The sequence below is a fragment of the Neocloeon triangulifer genome, unplaced genomic scaffold (assembly GCF_031216515.1).
Source record: "Neocloeon triangulifer isolate White Clay Creek 2 clone unplaced genomic scaffold, ASM3121651v1 ptg000006l, whole genome shotgun sequence".
In the NCBI taxonomy this organism is placed as follows: Eukaryota; Metazoa; Arthropoda; class Insecta; order Ephemeroptera; family Baetidae; genus Neocloeon; species Neocloeon triangulifer.
The window spans coordinates 328,151-343,997 of NW_026775549.1; the positions used below are offsets into that span (position 1 = coordinate 328,151).

Here is a 15,847-nt window from a genome sequence, read left to right on the forward strand (position 1 = left end):
CTATTCTCGTTGACGACATGGGTGCGATTATTTGCATGCCTTGACAACAGTCAGCCTATTTTGGCTGGAAACGCCCCATTAAGCTCAATTATTTCTAATTATTTGTGTTTATAACAGATTAAACTTAAACAACCATTTAATTTGACGTTATGACACATAGATTTCTTTGGATCTTAAGTTAATATTTATCGTATTATTTAGAGTAAAATTTAGTACCTGTTTTCGTCAACAACTAATTCTCCTTCAGTAATCAATATGAAGCTGTAAATTAAATATTAATATCAAAAGTTACAATCAATGTTATAATATGAATAATATTTAAAAATTACATAAATGCCGACACAAAGTAATTTTAGGTAAGGTTTTAATGCTGCTTTTATTGTGAACTTTTCTAAGTTCAACATTTCAATTTCTATAGATATTTTTAAAGCATGAAAAACTTGCAAATGAATTTTTTAGGGGAAAAAAATGAAAATTATTTTTAAAACAATGTGTTGCAAAATTATTTTAAAATAAATGTGTTTGCACCGCACCTAAATTTTTGTCATATAATTTCTGTTGAAATGAACACATAAATTACCAAACATTGCCCCTATGAAGAATATTCCGTTTCTTTTCTTCCGATTCTTTTATTTATTTTTCGCAATGCAAACCGCCGTCTGCAAACTTCCTGTTGAATGCCCTTTTGACGGCCGAGTAATTTTTGTCGGAGGCGCATACACACAAATATATAAAATTATGTGTTTTAGTTGGCGTGTGCGTCTATTTCCAACTAGCACAGCATTTGAATGGCTCGTTGGAGCGGACGCTTGGGTGCTGTGGTATGTCCTGTGGGTGCGCGCTGCGCCGCCCACGCCACGGGTAATTTGGATTGCTTGTTATTCGTAGTTGAGGCTCCTCTTGTGTGGAAAATAGATCCGCAGACATGCGCCTTGATTGAAAATAATAATAAAAAAACGAAAAGAGTTCACCCAACCCTGAAATGAAATTTCACCAGCCGGTTGCATCACAAAATGTTAATAACGCATGTCTAGTCTAGCTTTGATTCTTGACTCATTGGGCGCCCCAGTCTCTCCATTGCGTTATATTATTTCAGAGCTTTTAGCCTTTGTCTCGCGAGCAGACGACGTCCGAGGAATTTTTTTCGGCGCATTTAAAAGGCATTTTATTTTTATTATAATTCGAAGAGCGGCCAATTAGAGTGTTGGCAAAGCGCGTCGTATTGGCAGACGCGGTAATTCATTCCGAAGCGTGAAAATAACGCACCGAGTGCACAAATGAGAAAAAAGTGAGTAGCCAAAATAAAGTCGGTCTCGCCGCCGCCGCGCGGCCCTCGCGATTAAGGCCAGACCACGCGCTTTTTTCTCTCTCGTCTGCCGCGGCCGCCACCATTCCTCCGCTCGAGGTGTGCTCGGACTCTGTTTTTTATTGTGAATCGTTTTTTGCAACTGTTCCAGACACTCGGAAGCAGAGATGAATTTCGAGATGACGAGCTCGACGGGCAGCGCAAAAGGCTCGAAAAGTGCGCACCGAAACAGCGCTTCGTTCACAAATTCACAGGTGAGTTGGCGCGAAATAATGCCAAGCGTTTGATCTATTCTGGGATTGATTTTATTTTTATTGGCAAAAATAAAATTAGCTGATCAATTGGTATTGGTATGAGAATTTTATTTTTGGCGATTTTCTCGAGTAGATGTTAATTATTAGAATAAATTTCGCTGTCGGTGTACTTGAAAGAATTTAAAATGAGTCACAGCAGTGGTGCGGCTGCGAAAACAAGAGGCTCACTTGAAACGCGCTAGAATTTCGCCAACTAAGCCGCTTGCAATTTTAACGTTCTCGCAGATTCGACCGAACAGCGAGAGTTCTTCGTCGCCCCTGTGGTGGTCGCGTCCCTCGCCTTCCAAGTCTTCCCGCCTCTCTTCGAGCAATGTCATGTCCAAAAGTAAGTGCATAAATATTTTTAATTAAGGCCGAAAGATTCGAATATCGCTGCCGTGTTTCATTCTTTAATTCGATAAAAAAAACTTGCTTTTCTTTTTTATCTCCCGCCGAACAAGAGCAACTCGCATTAATGCGAACCATAAAAAGCGCTCTTCCCAGATTACTCATCTCATCATCATCTTTGTCCGGCCGGAGGCGCTTTTCATCCGCCCAATTATGGAATTAATTAACTCTAACTGACATTTTTCGCGTGTCCCGTTTTAGGCTTTTCTGGCGCTGAGCCGTCGGCGCGCACCAAGCTCTACTACGGCATGACGAACCGCAACGCCAGGTCTGGCTCCAGATTGATTCAGAACCCGCCGCTCGCAGGTCAGTCGGTTTTTTTCCATCTTCATACACACTTTGCACCGAATTTTATTACGCACTGCACTCAAGGAAAACGGGCATTTCACTTTCTTATTTGTAAAATTAAGTCGTGTCGAAAATACTGACAATTTGATCACACGCCCAAATTCTCTTTCTCTCTTATCTCTCGCCTTACAAATAATGTTGACGCCAGTCTCTCAGCGAAAATCGCGCGGTGTCTCTATCAACTTTCGTTTTCACTCTCGAGATAAATGTCTTCCACTATTTAATTGATAAGGAGTGCTAATATGAATTATAACAACTCGTGTAATTAGAAATGTATGAGCATTAACTATTTAAATAAATATAATAACCTTTCTAAACAGGAATCGATCGCGGCATATTAAATTCTGGTACACTCCCCGGGAAAATTTCCTGTACTTGTGCTGATGTTTCATTTTTATTTACAATTACTCTCTCGCGTTATGTGAAAGCAACAGTGATTTGCCACCGCGTGCGTTAACCAATGGTTTTTATAGCTTCTGTGGCGGCCAGACAGGAGTCTTCCGAGACATGGGGATCTTCGGTCTTTAGAAAAATTCGCTCTCTTTGGTCGGGCGGCTCCTCCAGCAGCCTCAACTTCAATCAAATAGGCAATGGCAGTGATTGTTTGCACTGCATGATTATTTGTTTGAAAAAAATCTGTTTTGTTTTTAGCATGAGCACTCGCACTGTAGTTTATTTTTCCCTTGCCAAACTTTGACTGTTTAACTTTTGGAGTGTCGATTGAGATTAATTTTAGAAATTAGGAGGGTGTAATCATGAACAAAAATTTTTTTTATGTAACTATGTCATAATTTTGAAGAACGCTGCATCATGCTTTATATTATTTTTGAAGATATTCTGACAAAAGGAAGTCATTGTTATCTTCATCTTCTTGAAAAAACATTTTTGCAATGATTATTGGTGTCATTTAAAATTTTACAAAGATAATTCATTTTCCTTAAACACATTTGAAAACTAAGATAACTAGATCAATTTTGTGCAACATAGCACAAGAAACAATTGTGTTTATTCAAATTATGCGTTGGCTTTCGATTTAATCTTTTTTGATTTCCAAAATATTTTAACCCCCTAAAATTGTTTATCCAATTGTTTTCTGTTTTAATTATAGGTTTTAACTAATTATGTGTGTGTGTTTTGATTTTTTTTTTGTATCACATTCAATAACAAAGAATTGTATGTTTGTTTATTTCAAAGTAGTCATTTTAAAATTATCAATTTTTTAACAGACAAAGAAGACCTAATCGACCCGCGAAGACCGCCCCCTGTAATGACCACTTCAACCCCCAACAATTTTGACTGCGAACCCCACGACACGTATCAGCAACTCCCGTGCAGAGAGGGATCAAACACAAGTTGGGGTGGATCTTTGCAACGAAAATTCGCGAATCTGTCCAAAAGCCGCCAACAACAGGACGACAGCATGTCGCTCGCTTCAGTGGAAGCCATGGTAGATTAATTTTCAAATTCTCTCATTATTTTTAATTATGTTTATTAGGACACAAAATCGACGAATAGTCCGTACTCGACTATGAAAAAATCGACCGACAGTTGCCACCTTGACCCGTCGTCAAGTGAATCTATGTTCTCCGGCGGACTGGCGCAGCACAGACTCTCCTATGCAGGTGGGAAAATAGGCCGAAGATTATATTTTTATTTTTAATTATTTTATTTTTTTTTTCATTGATTATGCAAAAGGATTTTACCCTTCGTCATCGGACGACTCGCACACAATGGACCGGCACTACGGCTCCATCAGGAGGTCGGTCCGCAAGGAAAAAGCCGCGGCTGCACAAAAAGCGCCCGCCAAAAGTTCTTCGGCGCTCACCTCAAGTTTAATGCACTCGTCGACTCCCTTGCTGAGGCCCCTTTTCTTTGAGGTACGCTCAATTATTATCCACTCGGTGCACACTAGCTCTGTGTGTCTACATGCACATCTCATCTGCGTTTGACAGAACAAAGAACCGTCTGGCAGAGCAAATTTTTCACGAAATAAAGTACCTTGTAAAGAAAAGAAGCAAGGCATGAAAAATTAAAGCAATCAAGTGCAGATCGATTCTGTAGAAAGTGAAATCTCTGCACTTTCCCGCAATTTTCGTTTTTATCAGTGTAATTTTCACAGAAAAATATTATTTTTTTTCTTAGGTTCCGCAACTTGAACCAGAACCTCCGTTTATTGGAAGACATTGGCTTTTCAAGCAAATTTTGAACGGTGTCATGACTGAGAAGGGTGCGGGATATTTACTTATCGGCAATCAAGGTGCTGGAAAAACTGCTTTTCTACTGCAATTGGTAGAGCAATCTTGTTTTGGCCGAGGTCACGTCATGCATCCTGGTAAGCTCATTAAAATAATTATAATTTTATTTTTCTTTGCATAACTCTTTATTGTTTATTTAAGACGAGCAATTAAATAATTTGCGTTGCGACGAGATGTTCACTTTGGCGCAAATGGTGGTTGGTTATCACTTTTGCCAGGCAGACAACAGCATCACCTGTTATGTGCCCGAGTTCGTCCACTCTTTGGCGGCCCAGTTGTACCAAGCGCCGCAAATGGAGGCTTACAGGCAACAATTGAACAGTGAAAGTCACCTGCAGGTGAGCAAATTATTATAGAATTCACCTTTTCAATCAATAATAAGTTCCTAATTGCATGAATGTTTTCCTCCTGATTAGTTTACGAAAGAGAAAACTGGTGCAATATAATAATAAGATGTAATTTATATTATGATTATGCAGCAATTGGTTTCTATCGAGGAGTGTATCGCAGACCCAGACAGAGCTCTGACCAGGGGCATTTTAGAGCCGCTTACTTTTTTGGCGCAGCACGACAGAATACCTTCGTCAATGCCGTGTTTGATTCTAATTGACGCCTTGGGTGAAGCGGAATATCATAGGTGTGTAATAAAGGTGTTACAATTGAAATTGGGAACTGATTTGTGAAATTTTTACAAAGGCCTGATTATACTTCAGCTCTCATTGCTTTTCTCGTGAAGCACTTGAGCAGTTTTCCTCCATGGCTAAAAATAATCGCGACGGTTCAAACGCCTCTACAAAAGCTAACGTCGCAACTCCCATTCCAAAGAATAAGGTAAAAGTTTCTATTTTTTATTAAAATTATTACAATATTAAAAAATACATATTAAGTGTAAGATTTTTAGTAAATCAATAATTATTGTAATACTTTAATTGACACAGATTGAATATTATTAAAATTAAATTTACTATTGCAATACAAAATTAAAAAAAATTTCATTTCCATGCATAAAATAATTTTTAGTATAAATATTACTATCGAATAATTAATGTATATATTTTAAATAAATTTATTATATTTTTCTTTAATTTTTAAATTTTTGAAGCAACATTTATTATTATTATTACTATTGTTTATACAACTTCAGTCTATAAAAAACATTTTTGTGGTGTAATATTTATTTAAAATGAGGATTGTATTATTCTTGGTTCATTACAAATTAAATTAATGAACTTAAATTTTACAATTAAAAGATTTTTAATTTTAACCAAATATTAATGTTTGATTTTCTAAATTTTGAAGTTTGGATCGGACTCATGCGAACGAAAGCCTCCAGCGAGACATGTTGGAATACATAAAATTCCGAATCAAATCAAGTCCGAAAATACAGAGCAGCATTTCCTCGCCCTCGAGCTCACTCACGAACTCCATGAACGGTTCTTTCACTGGCTCCATAAACACCCACTTTGATCACGTCCACTCAAAATTTGCCCAACACCTGAACAACCTGGCGCAGGGTTCCTTCCTATTCACAAAAATGACCCTGGATCTGATGGACGCGGGTCACCTGGTGTCCAAAGCCGCCGGCTACCGGGTGCTGCCGACGACGCTGCACCAACTCTTCCTCTTGAAATGCAACCTGCGTTTCACCTCCGAGAGTTCCTTCAGCAAGGTCGAACCTTTGCTGGCCGTTTGCCTCGCCTCGCTGCATCCCTTGAATCTCATCGAGATCTACCACTCGGCCACTAGTCTGCAAAATGAGCCCGACAACTGGGACACTTTTGCTGAAAAATTCTCTGTGAGTTGAAAAAAATTGCATTTTTATAAATTTATTAAAAAAAAAAATATGAATACAATTTGTGGTGCTGAATTTCAGATGCTCGAAGGAATGCTAGTGAAGAGGACAGACGACACGTACATGTTCTTCCACCCCTCCTTTAGGGAATGGCTCATTAAAGGCGGCGGAAATGATGAAAATAAATTTGTTTGTGATCTGAAGTAAGTATAAGATGATATTTATAGTGCCTTTCTTGAGAGATTTCTAGCCAGTTTTTTCAAAGCGGATTCAGCGCTGTTATTTTATTATTATTTTTTTAACCAAAAAAAAGGCGCAGACAAATATCTTGCACAACATAATGACAGTTTTATTGGTTTCCTGTTGATGGTGATTTAAAGCGAGAATATTTATCTGGGAAAAGAACATTGTGTCCCATCAGCAGAAATCAGTAATCAACCTGCAATTCATATATTATATTATATGCTTTGCCGGTTGCATATTGTTATGGATTTAAGGGGTTGGTTAATATTTTTTCTGCAGGAAAGGACACGCTGGGATTGCCCTTCGTTTCTGCAGGGTACAACAACCCTTAACTGCAGAGCTAACTCTTGAACTGAGCCACCACATCTTGAAGGCTCACATTTTCAAAAACGCACCCAACATGCCAAAGTGTCTGACGTCTCGAGACATGCAAGCTCAGTGGCTGCTCAGCGCTTCAGAGGCCGTCACCGACTCTCTGTGCTGCGCCAGAAATGTCTTCAGTCCTAATGTTAAGGTAATTTACATTTAAATATAAAAATCTTTTTTAATAAATTTAATTTATATTATACATAAATATATTTAAAAGGTTTCTCGACTGTTGCTGCTTTCGGGCGCCAACGCGAATGCTCAAACTGAAGCTCTCGGTGGAGTTCCTATTTTGTGTGCCGCGGCCCACTTGGGTTTTCTGGAGTTTGTCTCCAGCCTACTCGACTTCGGGGCCCAACCCAGACTGACTGATGCCAAGGGCGCCACTCCGCTCATCCTGGCGGCCGCTGCCGGACACCAAGGCGTGTGCTCCGTCCTCCTTAAAGCTCCAGGTACTTATTTAATTTTTTATCTAAACAGTTTTAAAAGAACAACAACAAAATCAGGAGCCGATACTTTGGTTGGAGTGGCGGACGATTCCGGCCGCTGTCCTTTGGTGCACGCAGCCAGCGGAGGCCACTTAGAAATAGTTAAGCAAATTCTCGCCTTTCCGTGGGCGTCTGCGAAAGTGGAAAGCACTTTCCAAATCGGCACCCCCTGCGGCAGGGAGGAAACTGTGCTGATTGAGAAGACTGGATTGGACAAAACGCAGGCCAAGCATCAAGCTCTCGTGGCTGCCGCTGCCAAGGTAATAAGACTTAAATATATCAATTTAATAAAAAAAATTTCAATTTTAATATTATCTTAATTAATTGAAAAAATACTTAAATTTTTTATTGATCAGAAACTTTTTATATATTTTTTTTTTCATCATATTTAAATAGGGGCAAACGGAAGTGGTTTTGTGTATTTTGGAGGACAGGAGTGTTCCGATCGACATACCAGACACTCTCCACGGTGAGACTGCTCTCACAGCGGCGGCTGCCGGAGGTCATGTGGCGACTTGTCAGGCACTTTTGCAAAAATCAGCATCGGTTATGGTACCTAACACCAAGGTATGAGGAAATTGATCTCAAATATCTCCTCAAATCGTTTCCCGAGAAACATTTTGCTATATAAATCACTTTTATATTTCAGGGCCTGATGCCTTTGTGCGTGTCGGTGAAAGAAGGTCACTGGCCGACCGCTGAGATCTTCCTGCAAAAGGGTGTGCCTGTTGACCAGGCCGATTACCACGGCCGGACGGCACTCATGTATGCCGCACTTGAAGGACACCTAGCCATCGTCCAGTTACTCGTACAAAATTGTGAGTTTAATTTTTTTATTTTCTCTTGCAACGAGGAACCAGTTTTCAATTTTCATCGTTTAAACTTATTTGAAATTAAATTAAATCTGTCAAATTCAGGCGCGAGTATTCACAGAGCCGACAAGGAAGGAGTAACTGCTTTGTGTCATGCGTGTCACAAGGGAAGGGTTCAGGTGGCAAAGTTCCTAATCGACAACGGCGCAGATTTGAATCAGACAGACAAAAGCGGACGAACTCCTCTAGACGCAGCCACAAGCCAGTGCAATCCAGAAATTTTAGAAGTAAATTAAAAAAATTATATAATTAACTGAATTTTTTATTTAATAATTTTTGCAGTTACTTTTGGAAAATAATGTAGCAGTTGATAGGACAGACGTAAACGGTTTGAGGCCTTTGGAGAAAGCAATTTTAAGTGGAAACATAGCAGTAAGTTTTATGAATTTACTTAAAAAAATGGTTCTGACGTGCAAGTTTTGTGTAAAGGTTGTGCAGTGTTTTTTGAAGAAGAAGCCAAGTTTGAGCTCGGCAACTTGGCAGGCGGCACAAGGAAAGCCCGATATGTTGTGAGTGATTCATTGTTAGTGAGCCAATAAATCGATCCTGATGGCCTCACCTATTTGTTTCGCAGACTGATGTTGTTGCAGCGGCTGCTGGAAGACGGCAACCTGCTGTACAAAAGGGGCCGCCATCAAGACGCAGCCAACCGCTTTTATTACGCCATCAAGAAACTCCCTCCGACGTCAGCACAGAACTCTTGCGAGCCTTTTTTGCTCTTGCACCTGCAGCTTTTGCTAAATCTCTCACGTTGCAACCTCAAATTGAACGTAAGTCAAATAACAAATTAATTTTTCTTTTTATTATTTTGAAAATTTAGAATTGTGAGGAAGCGGTCCAGCTGGCGGAAATGGCGATGCGAATTCGCCCGGACTCATTTGAAGCCCTTTTTGCACGGGCAAGAGCACTTTTGGTTTTGGGCGAACTGAAATGCGCCCAGGACGACGTCAATCAGGCCCTGGCTCTGGTGCCGCAGCACAACCGGACAGCCCGAAAGGTGATCTTGAAACTCAGAGAGGACATCGAGTTTCAGATCCAGAACACGCTCGACTGATAAAATGTGGAATTAACTGTATTTAAAAATTATGCAAATATACTTAATTTATTTATTACGTGTAACGATACTGCCAGTTAACTATACAGAGAAATTCTTGTAGTCAATACTGATTAAGAAAGTGCCATGTTAACGATATTAGAACCTGAACAAAACTAATTGATCAATTTTTCTCAGATTAATTTGTAAAATCCGTCCGCAGAGACTTTTCCTTTGACCACCAGGAGTGATTTTTTTTGTAATTAGAATTTTAATGATTTTTTTAAATAATGCAAAATAATGCTTTGTCGTTCTCAGTAATAAAATGTAACTGTTTGGAAATTATGTGATCTAGAGTCAAGTAATTTTGTGTTAAAAAATTAACCAATGTGTATTGCAGGCAGAAATGTAAAAATTGGTTGTGCAAAAATTTTGCTGCTTGAAAATAAATTCAGAATTTGATGAGACACAAAATGTGGCATTTTTCGTCTTCAAGGTTGCCATAAAATGCAAATAAATAATTTGTCCTCTCTGTTATTAGTCGCGCCAAACGCATGTAAGCGTGAAGCTGAATTGGGCAGGAAGTAAACAAGAGGCGGTTTGAATGTTTATTTGTTCATTTATTCTTTCATCCTTCTAACAATAAATTATTATTCGTCGCCGTAATAGCATTCACTGACCAATCGCTAGTGATGATTTAATTACAATAATATCAAAAGCAAACATGAATAGGAACTGGCTGAAACAATAAACAATAACCAGAAAAATCAACAGCCACAAACTAGGGTGTCATTATTTTCTCCTTGTTTCTCTTTTTTTTGTCCAACTTGCGCTATTCGTTTTGAAGAATATCTTGTCGAAAATCGGTACCTACAAGTAGAAGTAGTAACGAGTGTGTGTGTGTCTTTTTAAAGTGAGTCAATCAAGCCGTTTTCAAAATGAAAAAGTGTCTCTTTATCGACATGCACTACTTTCAGCTGACTAGAATTGTGTCTTTACTGAAAACGCAGACCCACACCAACATTTTCTGCGACGCTTCCGCTAATTAAGTACTTTAATACGGTGCGCTCTGTGGAAATTAATTAATTAACCGGAAGGAGATTCTGCGTTTTATCTGCGCTCGCCGCACCGCCCAAGAATTGTTTTATACTCTTTTATTTTTTCCCATACCTTTCAAATTTCCAATTAAAACCGCGCACATATTGACGTACAAATAGTATTGGCGTGTGACTTCTGAATAGTTTCTAGTACCCCTGTTTGCGTTAGTTAAAAAATCATGATCTTGCCCTGTGAGGATCTGACCTATAGAAATATATTTAAAGCTATTTAACATGCAAGACCGAGACTTGCCAAGATTTTCCTAAATGGTACAAACACAAGTGGAATCGAAGCCTCTTTTTCAGAAGAAGTGCAAACCGACTTGCATTCTTGGGAGAAAACGCATTGAACGGAACAACCGAGGGGGCGCAAGTCCTTCCTATGCCTACTCAACCTGTACAAACCAATTTGAATGTAAAAACTCGATTTCCCAATGTCCTTATGACCTAGAGAAAATATCTTATATAAGGTGTTCCTCCTTTAATCTTAAATTTATTGCGTAATCTTTTTTAAATTCTTTTTAATAGATCAAAAACCATTCACTGTAACATGATTTAGCTTTTTGTGTGTGGGTGTGTTCGTGTCTCGCCATTTGGAATGTACTCGGATTGAGAATTTGTTTAAGAGTAGCAACTTATGTCTTATTTATGCATTGCATAAATTGGAACGGCGGCGTTCAAATTACGTCTTTTACTCTACACAGGCCGGAATAAGTTCAAACGTCACCATCTTTTTTTTCTTTAAATGTATTTCAATTCTAAAATTATGACCTCGGCTAGGTATAAAGTCCACCTAAAAATGCATCAACATGCCTTGGCGCCCGCAGTGTAATTTGCCAATCGAAATGGGGGGAATGCGTGAAACGTACAAAAGCAAACTTGACGACCAAAGCGAAAACAATGGGTGTGTAAAGGATATGATTTTGGTTGGGGCAACTAGGGCATGGCAACATTTAATGGTTATGGAGAGTAAGATTAAGATTGTGTTTTGCCTGATTTTGCATCTACTTCCTCAAACTGTCTTTGCTGGAGGCGAGCGAGGTGCCGGCGCTGGAGCCACTTGCTTCGGCGTCACCATTCACAACAGACGAGTTTGTCGACCGACTAGTGGCACCCCGTCGGCCGGACGACGACAGGAGTTCCTCGACAGACGTGGGAGTGGATGCAGAAGTTCGCCCTGATTTTTTTTTTAATTATAATTAATTCATATAAAAAATTTAAAAAGAGTTTTCAACCTTTCAATTTTCCTAGAGCTTTATCAAGTCTGTGGACAAATAGTTCGACGTCTTGTCTCCTCATACCAATGGCTGCTGCAGCTGTTAGGTAGGGGACAGGGTAGGAGGAGTGGTGAGAGCCCCAACCTGCAATTATTTTAATTGAGCAACTGGGCAAAATTATAGTTGATACAGACCTTCAAATTTGTGACCAGAGACGTCTTTCACTTCTACACCCGTAATCACTCTGGAGCCGGAGACGCATCGCAAAAACAGCATCGAGCCCAGCATTGAAATGCTCTTAGGATCACCTCCAGCTAGACAGCTTAAGGTCATAGCTGAAATTAGAAACGATATAATTAATAAAAAAAAAAGAAACGCGGAGGTCAAGATATACCAATTGAGATCGGATTGCTCTTTGTTTCTAGAAGTCGTTCTCCATGTTTTTGGGCCACTTTGCCCAATTCCTCCTTTAACAGTGAGTACATCTCTTTGCGTTGCGTCACCAAGTCTTTGAATCCCTTCACTCCAAGAGACAACAACGTAATAAAAACATCCAACGCTGGACTGGACGAAGCCCGACCTGTTGCAAACATCAATCACTGCAATCCTCAATAATCCAGTGCTGATCAATTCAAATACCTGGGTACATTTTGGAAATCCTTTCGACAAAGCCTTTGTCAAAGCCGGCAATTATGGCTCCACCGACTGGCACCAAGAGATTCTTGTCCGTGCTTTGTACAAATGCATCGACCCGTCCTTTCCTAAACATTTAGTTAGTGAACAAATTTTTCTCTGCCAAACTTCGTCAATCTTACCGTGAAGCCTCTTGGATAAGATGCATGCATCTGGCACTCTGGAGCCCGTAGGCGTTATTCACAATGTGGGGAATGTTGTTTCGGGCGCACAAGACTGCCACCTGCTCTAACGAGTCGGGCGCTCGTGGGGCAAAGCAACTGGTCGTGGACAACACGCAGACAATGTTGGCTGGCCCAAGCTGCTGCATTTGTGTTTCTAAAGCTGCTACGTCTGTTCTCAGTTCGTCTCCCACTAGGTTTGGCTCAATTACGACAGGTGTAAGCCCTGAATTAAATTGTTTTTAATAAATAAATAATTAAGAGCGTTTTCACACTAATTTAATTGAACTTGCCAGCTGTGATGATGCACTTGAAACATGCCTTTTGGTCGATTCGGGACCACAGCACATATTTGGCTTGTTCTCTCTCCTGTTTTAAAGCTAACATACACAGTACGAGGCTCATCCCCGTGGCCATCGGCACAACAAAACAACCTGCTGAGGTTTTGACACCTGAAATTTTTCACATAAAAAATTTGATCTTTTTTTTCAAATTATTTATTTTCCAAGCTCACCTGTAAACCTAATTACATCCAATACCAAGGCATTGGTGAGCTTGTTCATGAGACTTGAGCCGGCCGCCTTGGGCTGAACCTCGCCTAGGTCACCGGAGCGGCCAATGCCGTGGGCCATTCTGTAGTGTCTGCGAGCCACGAGGGAGGAAGCGATCCGCGCTTCCCGCTCGCCAATGCTGCTGTGTCCGGGGAAGTTGTTGCTGTCCATTTGAGCCAGTTCGGAGAGGAAGTACTCGATGGTTGCGTCGTCCCAGCCGTCCTCTGGCCATTTTCGCTGCAAATTTTTAATCCAGATTATTTTCTCAAGTCTTGCTAATTTTGCCCTAAAATACCTGTTCGATGAGCTGCCTAATTAAATTTTCTCTGGACTTCTTGGCAGACGCAGCTTGTTGCAAGTAAGTGGCAGGAATCAGTCTTTCTGCCAGTGAAAAGCTATAGCTATTCATGGTGGCGCCGACGGAATAATTGTGTTACTTTGCAGTTTCTTGACTAGATCGTGAGCAGCCAAACACAGTCAAAGCATTCTGGAAACGAAAGCAGTGATGATTAGAACAAGAAAATGAAAACGGAAGTGGAAATGCTGGTCTTATCAAAAGGTGCGATATGTTTTTCAAAGTCCTTGTCAGTAGTTAAAATAGATATTAGATTGATTTTGAATCAATTTTGAAGGGATCGGTTTTTTTAATCTGAATTTCACAAAATAAAAAATGCTGGGCAATAATTTATCAAAACACAAAATATTTTACTCAAAACCTTCAAATTAGCAATTATTTTTTAGTTTTAAGTTTCAAATTGATTCACAAATAAATATAATCATGTAAAAAATCCGATACAATTTCCAAATATGCATTAAAAACCCCCATCAAGAAATTCATCCGCAATGCACACTTTATTCGCCGCGGCTGAAAAGTTCCACTTTAACGCTGCGATTTCACGACCGACAGCCTCGAAAGTGCGTGAAAATCGCGCCAATTTTCGCGGACAGAGACCCTGAGGGTACAAACAAGGTTGAAGGGTGATGCTCAAAGGACAATCGGACGCAGAGGGTCTGAATGCGGGCTGGACGAGTGGTGTGTTTACAAAGGGGGGTCACTGAAATTCACTTTCACCCCGTTCGTGCGGGAATCTTGTTATTTGTGCGAGCGACTGTACGGCGCCGTCGTTTCGCTCGTGGGAGCCGCGAAAGGGCGCCGATTCGGACCCCAAGGTTGATACGTACCTCGACTTGGTGAAATCAAAACACAGTTCGCAAATCAGGGAGAGAGAATCAGCGGAGAACCACCCCTGAATGCAAACCAATCGACACCATGTCCTTGAGGAGAGCGCCAATGATTGATGATGATGATTTTCGTGGCCGCCGATCCAACTACGGCCCGAGCATGCAGGCCCATGCAGTATCTTCTTCGATTTTTCTCGCGCGCGCCCTGTAATTTCTTATTGCCCCATTTATATGTGTGGTTCTCCAGGGACACTTTCGGGGTTGTATATAAGCGCTTGATTGCGAGCCCTCGCATTTGCTTATTGATAATTATGCGGGCCTACTAAATTTATCTCTACGTTTTGCATAACAACATTATATAATTTTAAAGCGCAAATACCAATATAACGATTAATTGGCAGTTGAGTCAGGCAAAATTTGCAGACACATATTTTTGTTAATTTTTCAATAATTGTTTTTTCATACACTTTGTTTAATTAGTAATTAATTAATTTTTAATTAGATTAATGCTTTCAACTGAGTTATAGAAAAAAACTTTTTATCCTCATATAAATTTTTGTAATTTTTTAATGTATGAAAAACTGAAATTTTTCTTTTTTTTTTAATTTAAGAAAAAAAAATTTTTACGCAGGTTTTATAATTTTATTTTTGATGTATAAAATAAAATTTTTAATTTTTTTTCACTAGTTTCAGGCGTGTATTTATTTCTCTTTATTTTCACATATGGACAACAACATTTTGTAATAAAATAGCGCATCATAAAAAAATCGATTTAAAATTCTCATGCCATCATAACCATGATCATATTCGCATCAGTCTTAATCAATATCAACAAAATATATATTTAAATCTGCAACACATTTCGTATTATTTCGTATCAGAATTCGATCGTAGTATTATATAGATAGCTCACATTTTATTATAATTATGATTGTGGTCGGCGAAAGTCCCATGAATTCACACTCACAAGAAGGTAAATTGCTCAAACCCGCTGAATAAATACTACAAGTAATTCCCACTCGAACTGGGTTCCTTGACATTACGGCTGCCGAGAGAACGCGCGCCCCATTACACTCGCGCTTCTATTTTTACACATCGCTCTCGGGTTGCAAACGCAGGGCAAAGTCCTCACGCCGTTTTTGCAACGCACAAGTATTTTATATTAAAAAAGAAAGAGAAAAAAAAACAATCAATCAATTGGCAGCAGAAACTAAAAGTGAGAGACGCTATAAAACTGTACACAATTTTACATTAAAAATTATTTTGACACAAAAGGTGGCCACACTTTTTCTTTTGACTAAATTCAGAGAGATTGATATACACTTACATAAAATAATATTGTACACGCGCAACGCGGCCCTCGAGAGCAGGGACTGCCGGCACGCGATGGCTAAGGCACAAAATTCACTTTGATTCGTCGCGTATTCAAATGACGCGAGCAGAAAAATTATATATATACACATGGATTTATCAGTCTGAATACATTTCTCATAGAGAATAACCAGACAGCAAAAGCCAACATCTATAAATTGATAGATACAC

General features: G+C 39.6%; 2 protein-coding genes across 6 annotated transcripts in view; one reads left to right on the plus strand and one right to left on the minus strand.

Annotated features, from left to right (window-relative positions):
- LOC132194436 (protein TANC2) overlaps positions 1–9,892 on the plus strand; it is a 30,089-nt gene extending 20,197 nt beyond the window's left edge. For 3 of the 5 annotated variants that reach the window (XM_059615697.1, XM_059615700.1, XM_059615698.1), the window contains exons 2-24: positions 1,458–1,560; positions 1,846–1,945; positions 2,209–2,313; positions 2,829–2,942; positions 3,582–3,802; positions 3,851–3,977; positions 4,051–4,232; positions 4,498–4,687; positions 4,752–4,948; positions 5,090–5,247; positions 5,307–5,441; positions 5,910–6,405; positions 6,484–6,605; positions 6,925–7,159; positions 7,232–7,463; positions 7,518–7,759; positions 7,896–8,066; positions 8,149–8,317; positions 8,417–8,598; positions 8,654–8,743; positions 8,801–8,880; positions 8,946–9,141; positions 9,192–9,892. In XM_059615697.1, coding sequence (XP_059471680.1) covers positions 1,474–1,560; positions 1,846–1,945; positions 2,209–2,313; positions 2,829–2,942; positions 3,582–3,802; positions 3,851–3,977; positions 4,051–4,232; positions 4,498–4,687; positions 4,752–4,948; positions 5,090–5,247; positions 5,307–5,441; positions 5,910–6,405; positions 6,484–6,605; positions 6,925–7,159; positions 7,232–7,463; positions 7,518–7,759; positions 7,896–8,066; positions 8,149–8,317; positions 8,417–8,598; positions 8,654–8,743; positions 8,801–8,880; positions 8,946–9,141; positions 9,192–9,425 — 4,065 coding nt within the window. In that variant the 5' untranslated portion in view covers positions 1,458–1,473 and the 3' untranslated portion in view covers positions 9,426–9,892. Of the gene's footprint in view, positions 1–808; positions 862–1,457; positions 1,561–1,845; positions 1,946–2,208; positions 2,314–2,828; positions 2,943–3,581; positions 3,803–3,850; positions 3,978–4,050; positions 4,233–4,497; positions 4,688–4,751; positions 4,949–5,089; positions 5,248–5,306; positions 5,442–5,909; positions 6,406–6,483; positions 6,606–6,924; positions 7,160–7,231; positions 7,464–7,517; positions 7,760–7,895; positions 8,067–8,148; positions 8,318–8,416; positions 8,599–8,653; positions 8,744–8,800; positions 8,881–8,945; positions 9,142–9,191 lie in introns of those variants that run through there. The other 2 variants (XM_059615696.1, XM_059615701.1) reach the window with 2 other exon arrangements.
- Positions 9,893–9,979: 87 nt separating this feature from the next.
- Positions 9,980–14,463, minus strand: LOC132194438 (O-phosphoseryl-tRNA(Sec) selenium transferase). Its single transcript, XM_059615703.1, has 10 exons — positions 14,306–14,463; positions 13,419–13,610; positions 13,087–13,360; positions 12,866–13,024; positions 12,534–12,798; positions 12,358–12,479; positions 12,113–12,298; positions 11,913–12,053; positions 11,737–11,862; positions 9,980–11,678 (listed from the first exon to the last, which is right to left on the minus strand). Exons 2-10 carry the CDS (start codon positions 13,530–13,532, stop codon positions 11,506–11,508), a joined length of 1,560 nt encoding a protein of 519 aa, XP_059471686.1. The 5' UTR covers positions 13,533–13,610; positions 14,306–14,463; the 3' UTR covers positions 9,980–11,505.
- Between the last annotated feature and the right edge of the window lie 1,384 nt (positions 14,464–15,847).

What these genes read in the sequence shown, in the direction of transcription:
- LOC132194438 (XM_059615703.1), bottom strand. Translation starts at nt 13,532, where the DNA reads ATGAATAGCTATAGCTTTTCACTGGCAGAAAGACTGATTCCTGCCACT. An exon ending in CTTATCCAAGAGGCTTCACG is followed by an intron (nt 12,480 to 12,533) that starts GTAAGATTGACG and finishes CTAAATGTTTAG; the next exon opens with GAAAGGACGGGTCGATGCAT. An exon ending in GAGCAATCCGATCTCAATTG is followed by an intron (nt 12,054 to 12,112) that starts GTATATCTTGAC and finishes TTCTAATTTCAG; the next exon opens with CTATGACCTTAAGCTGTCTA.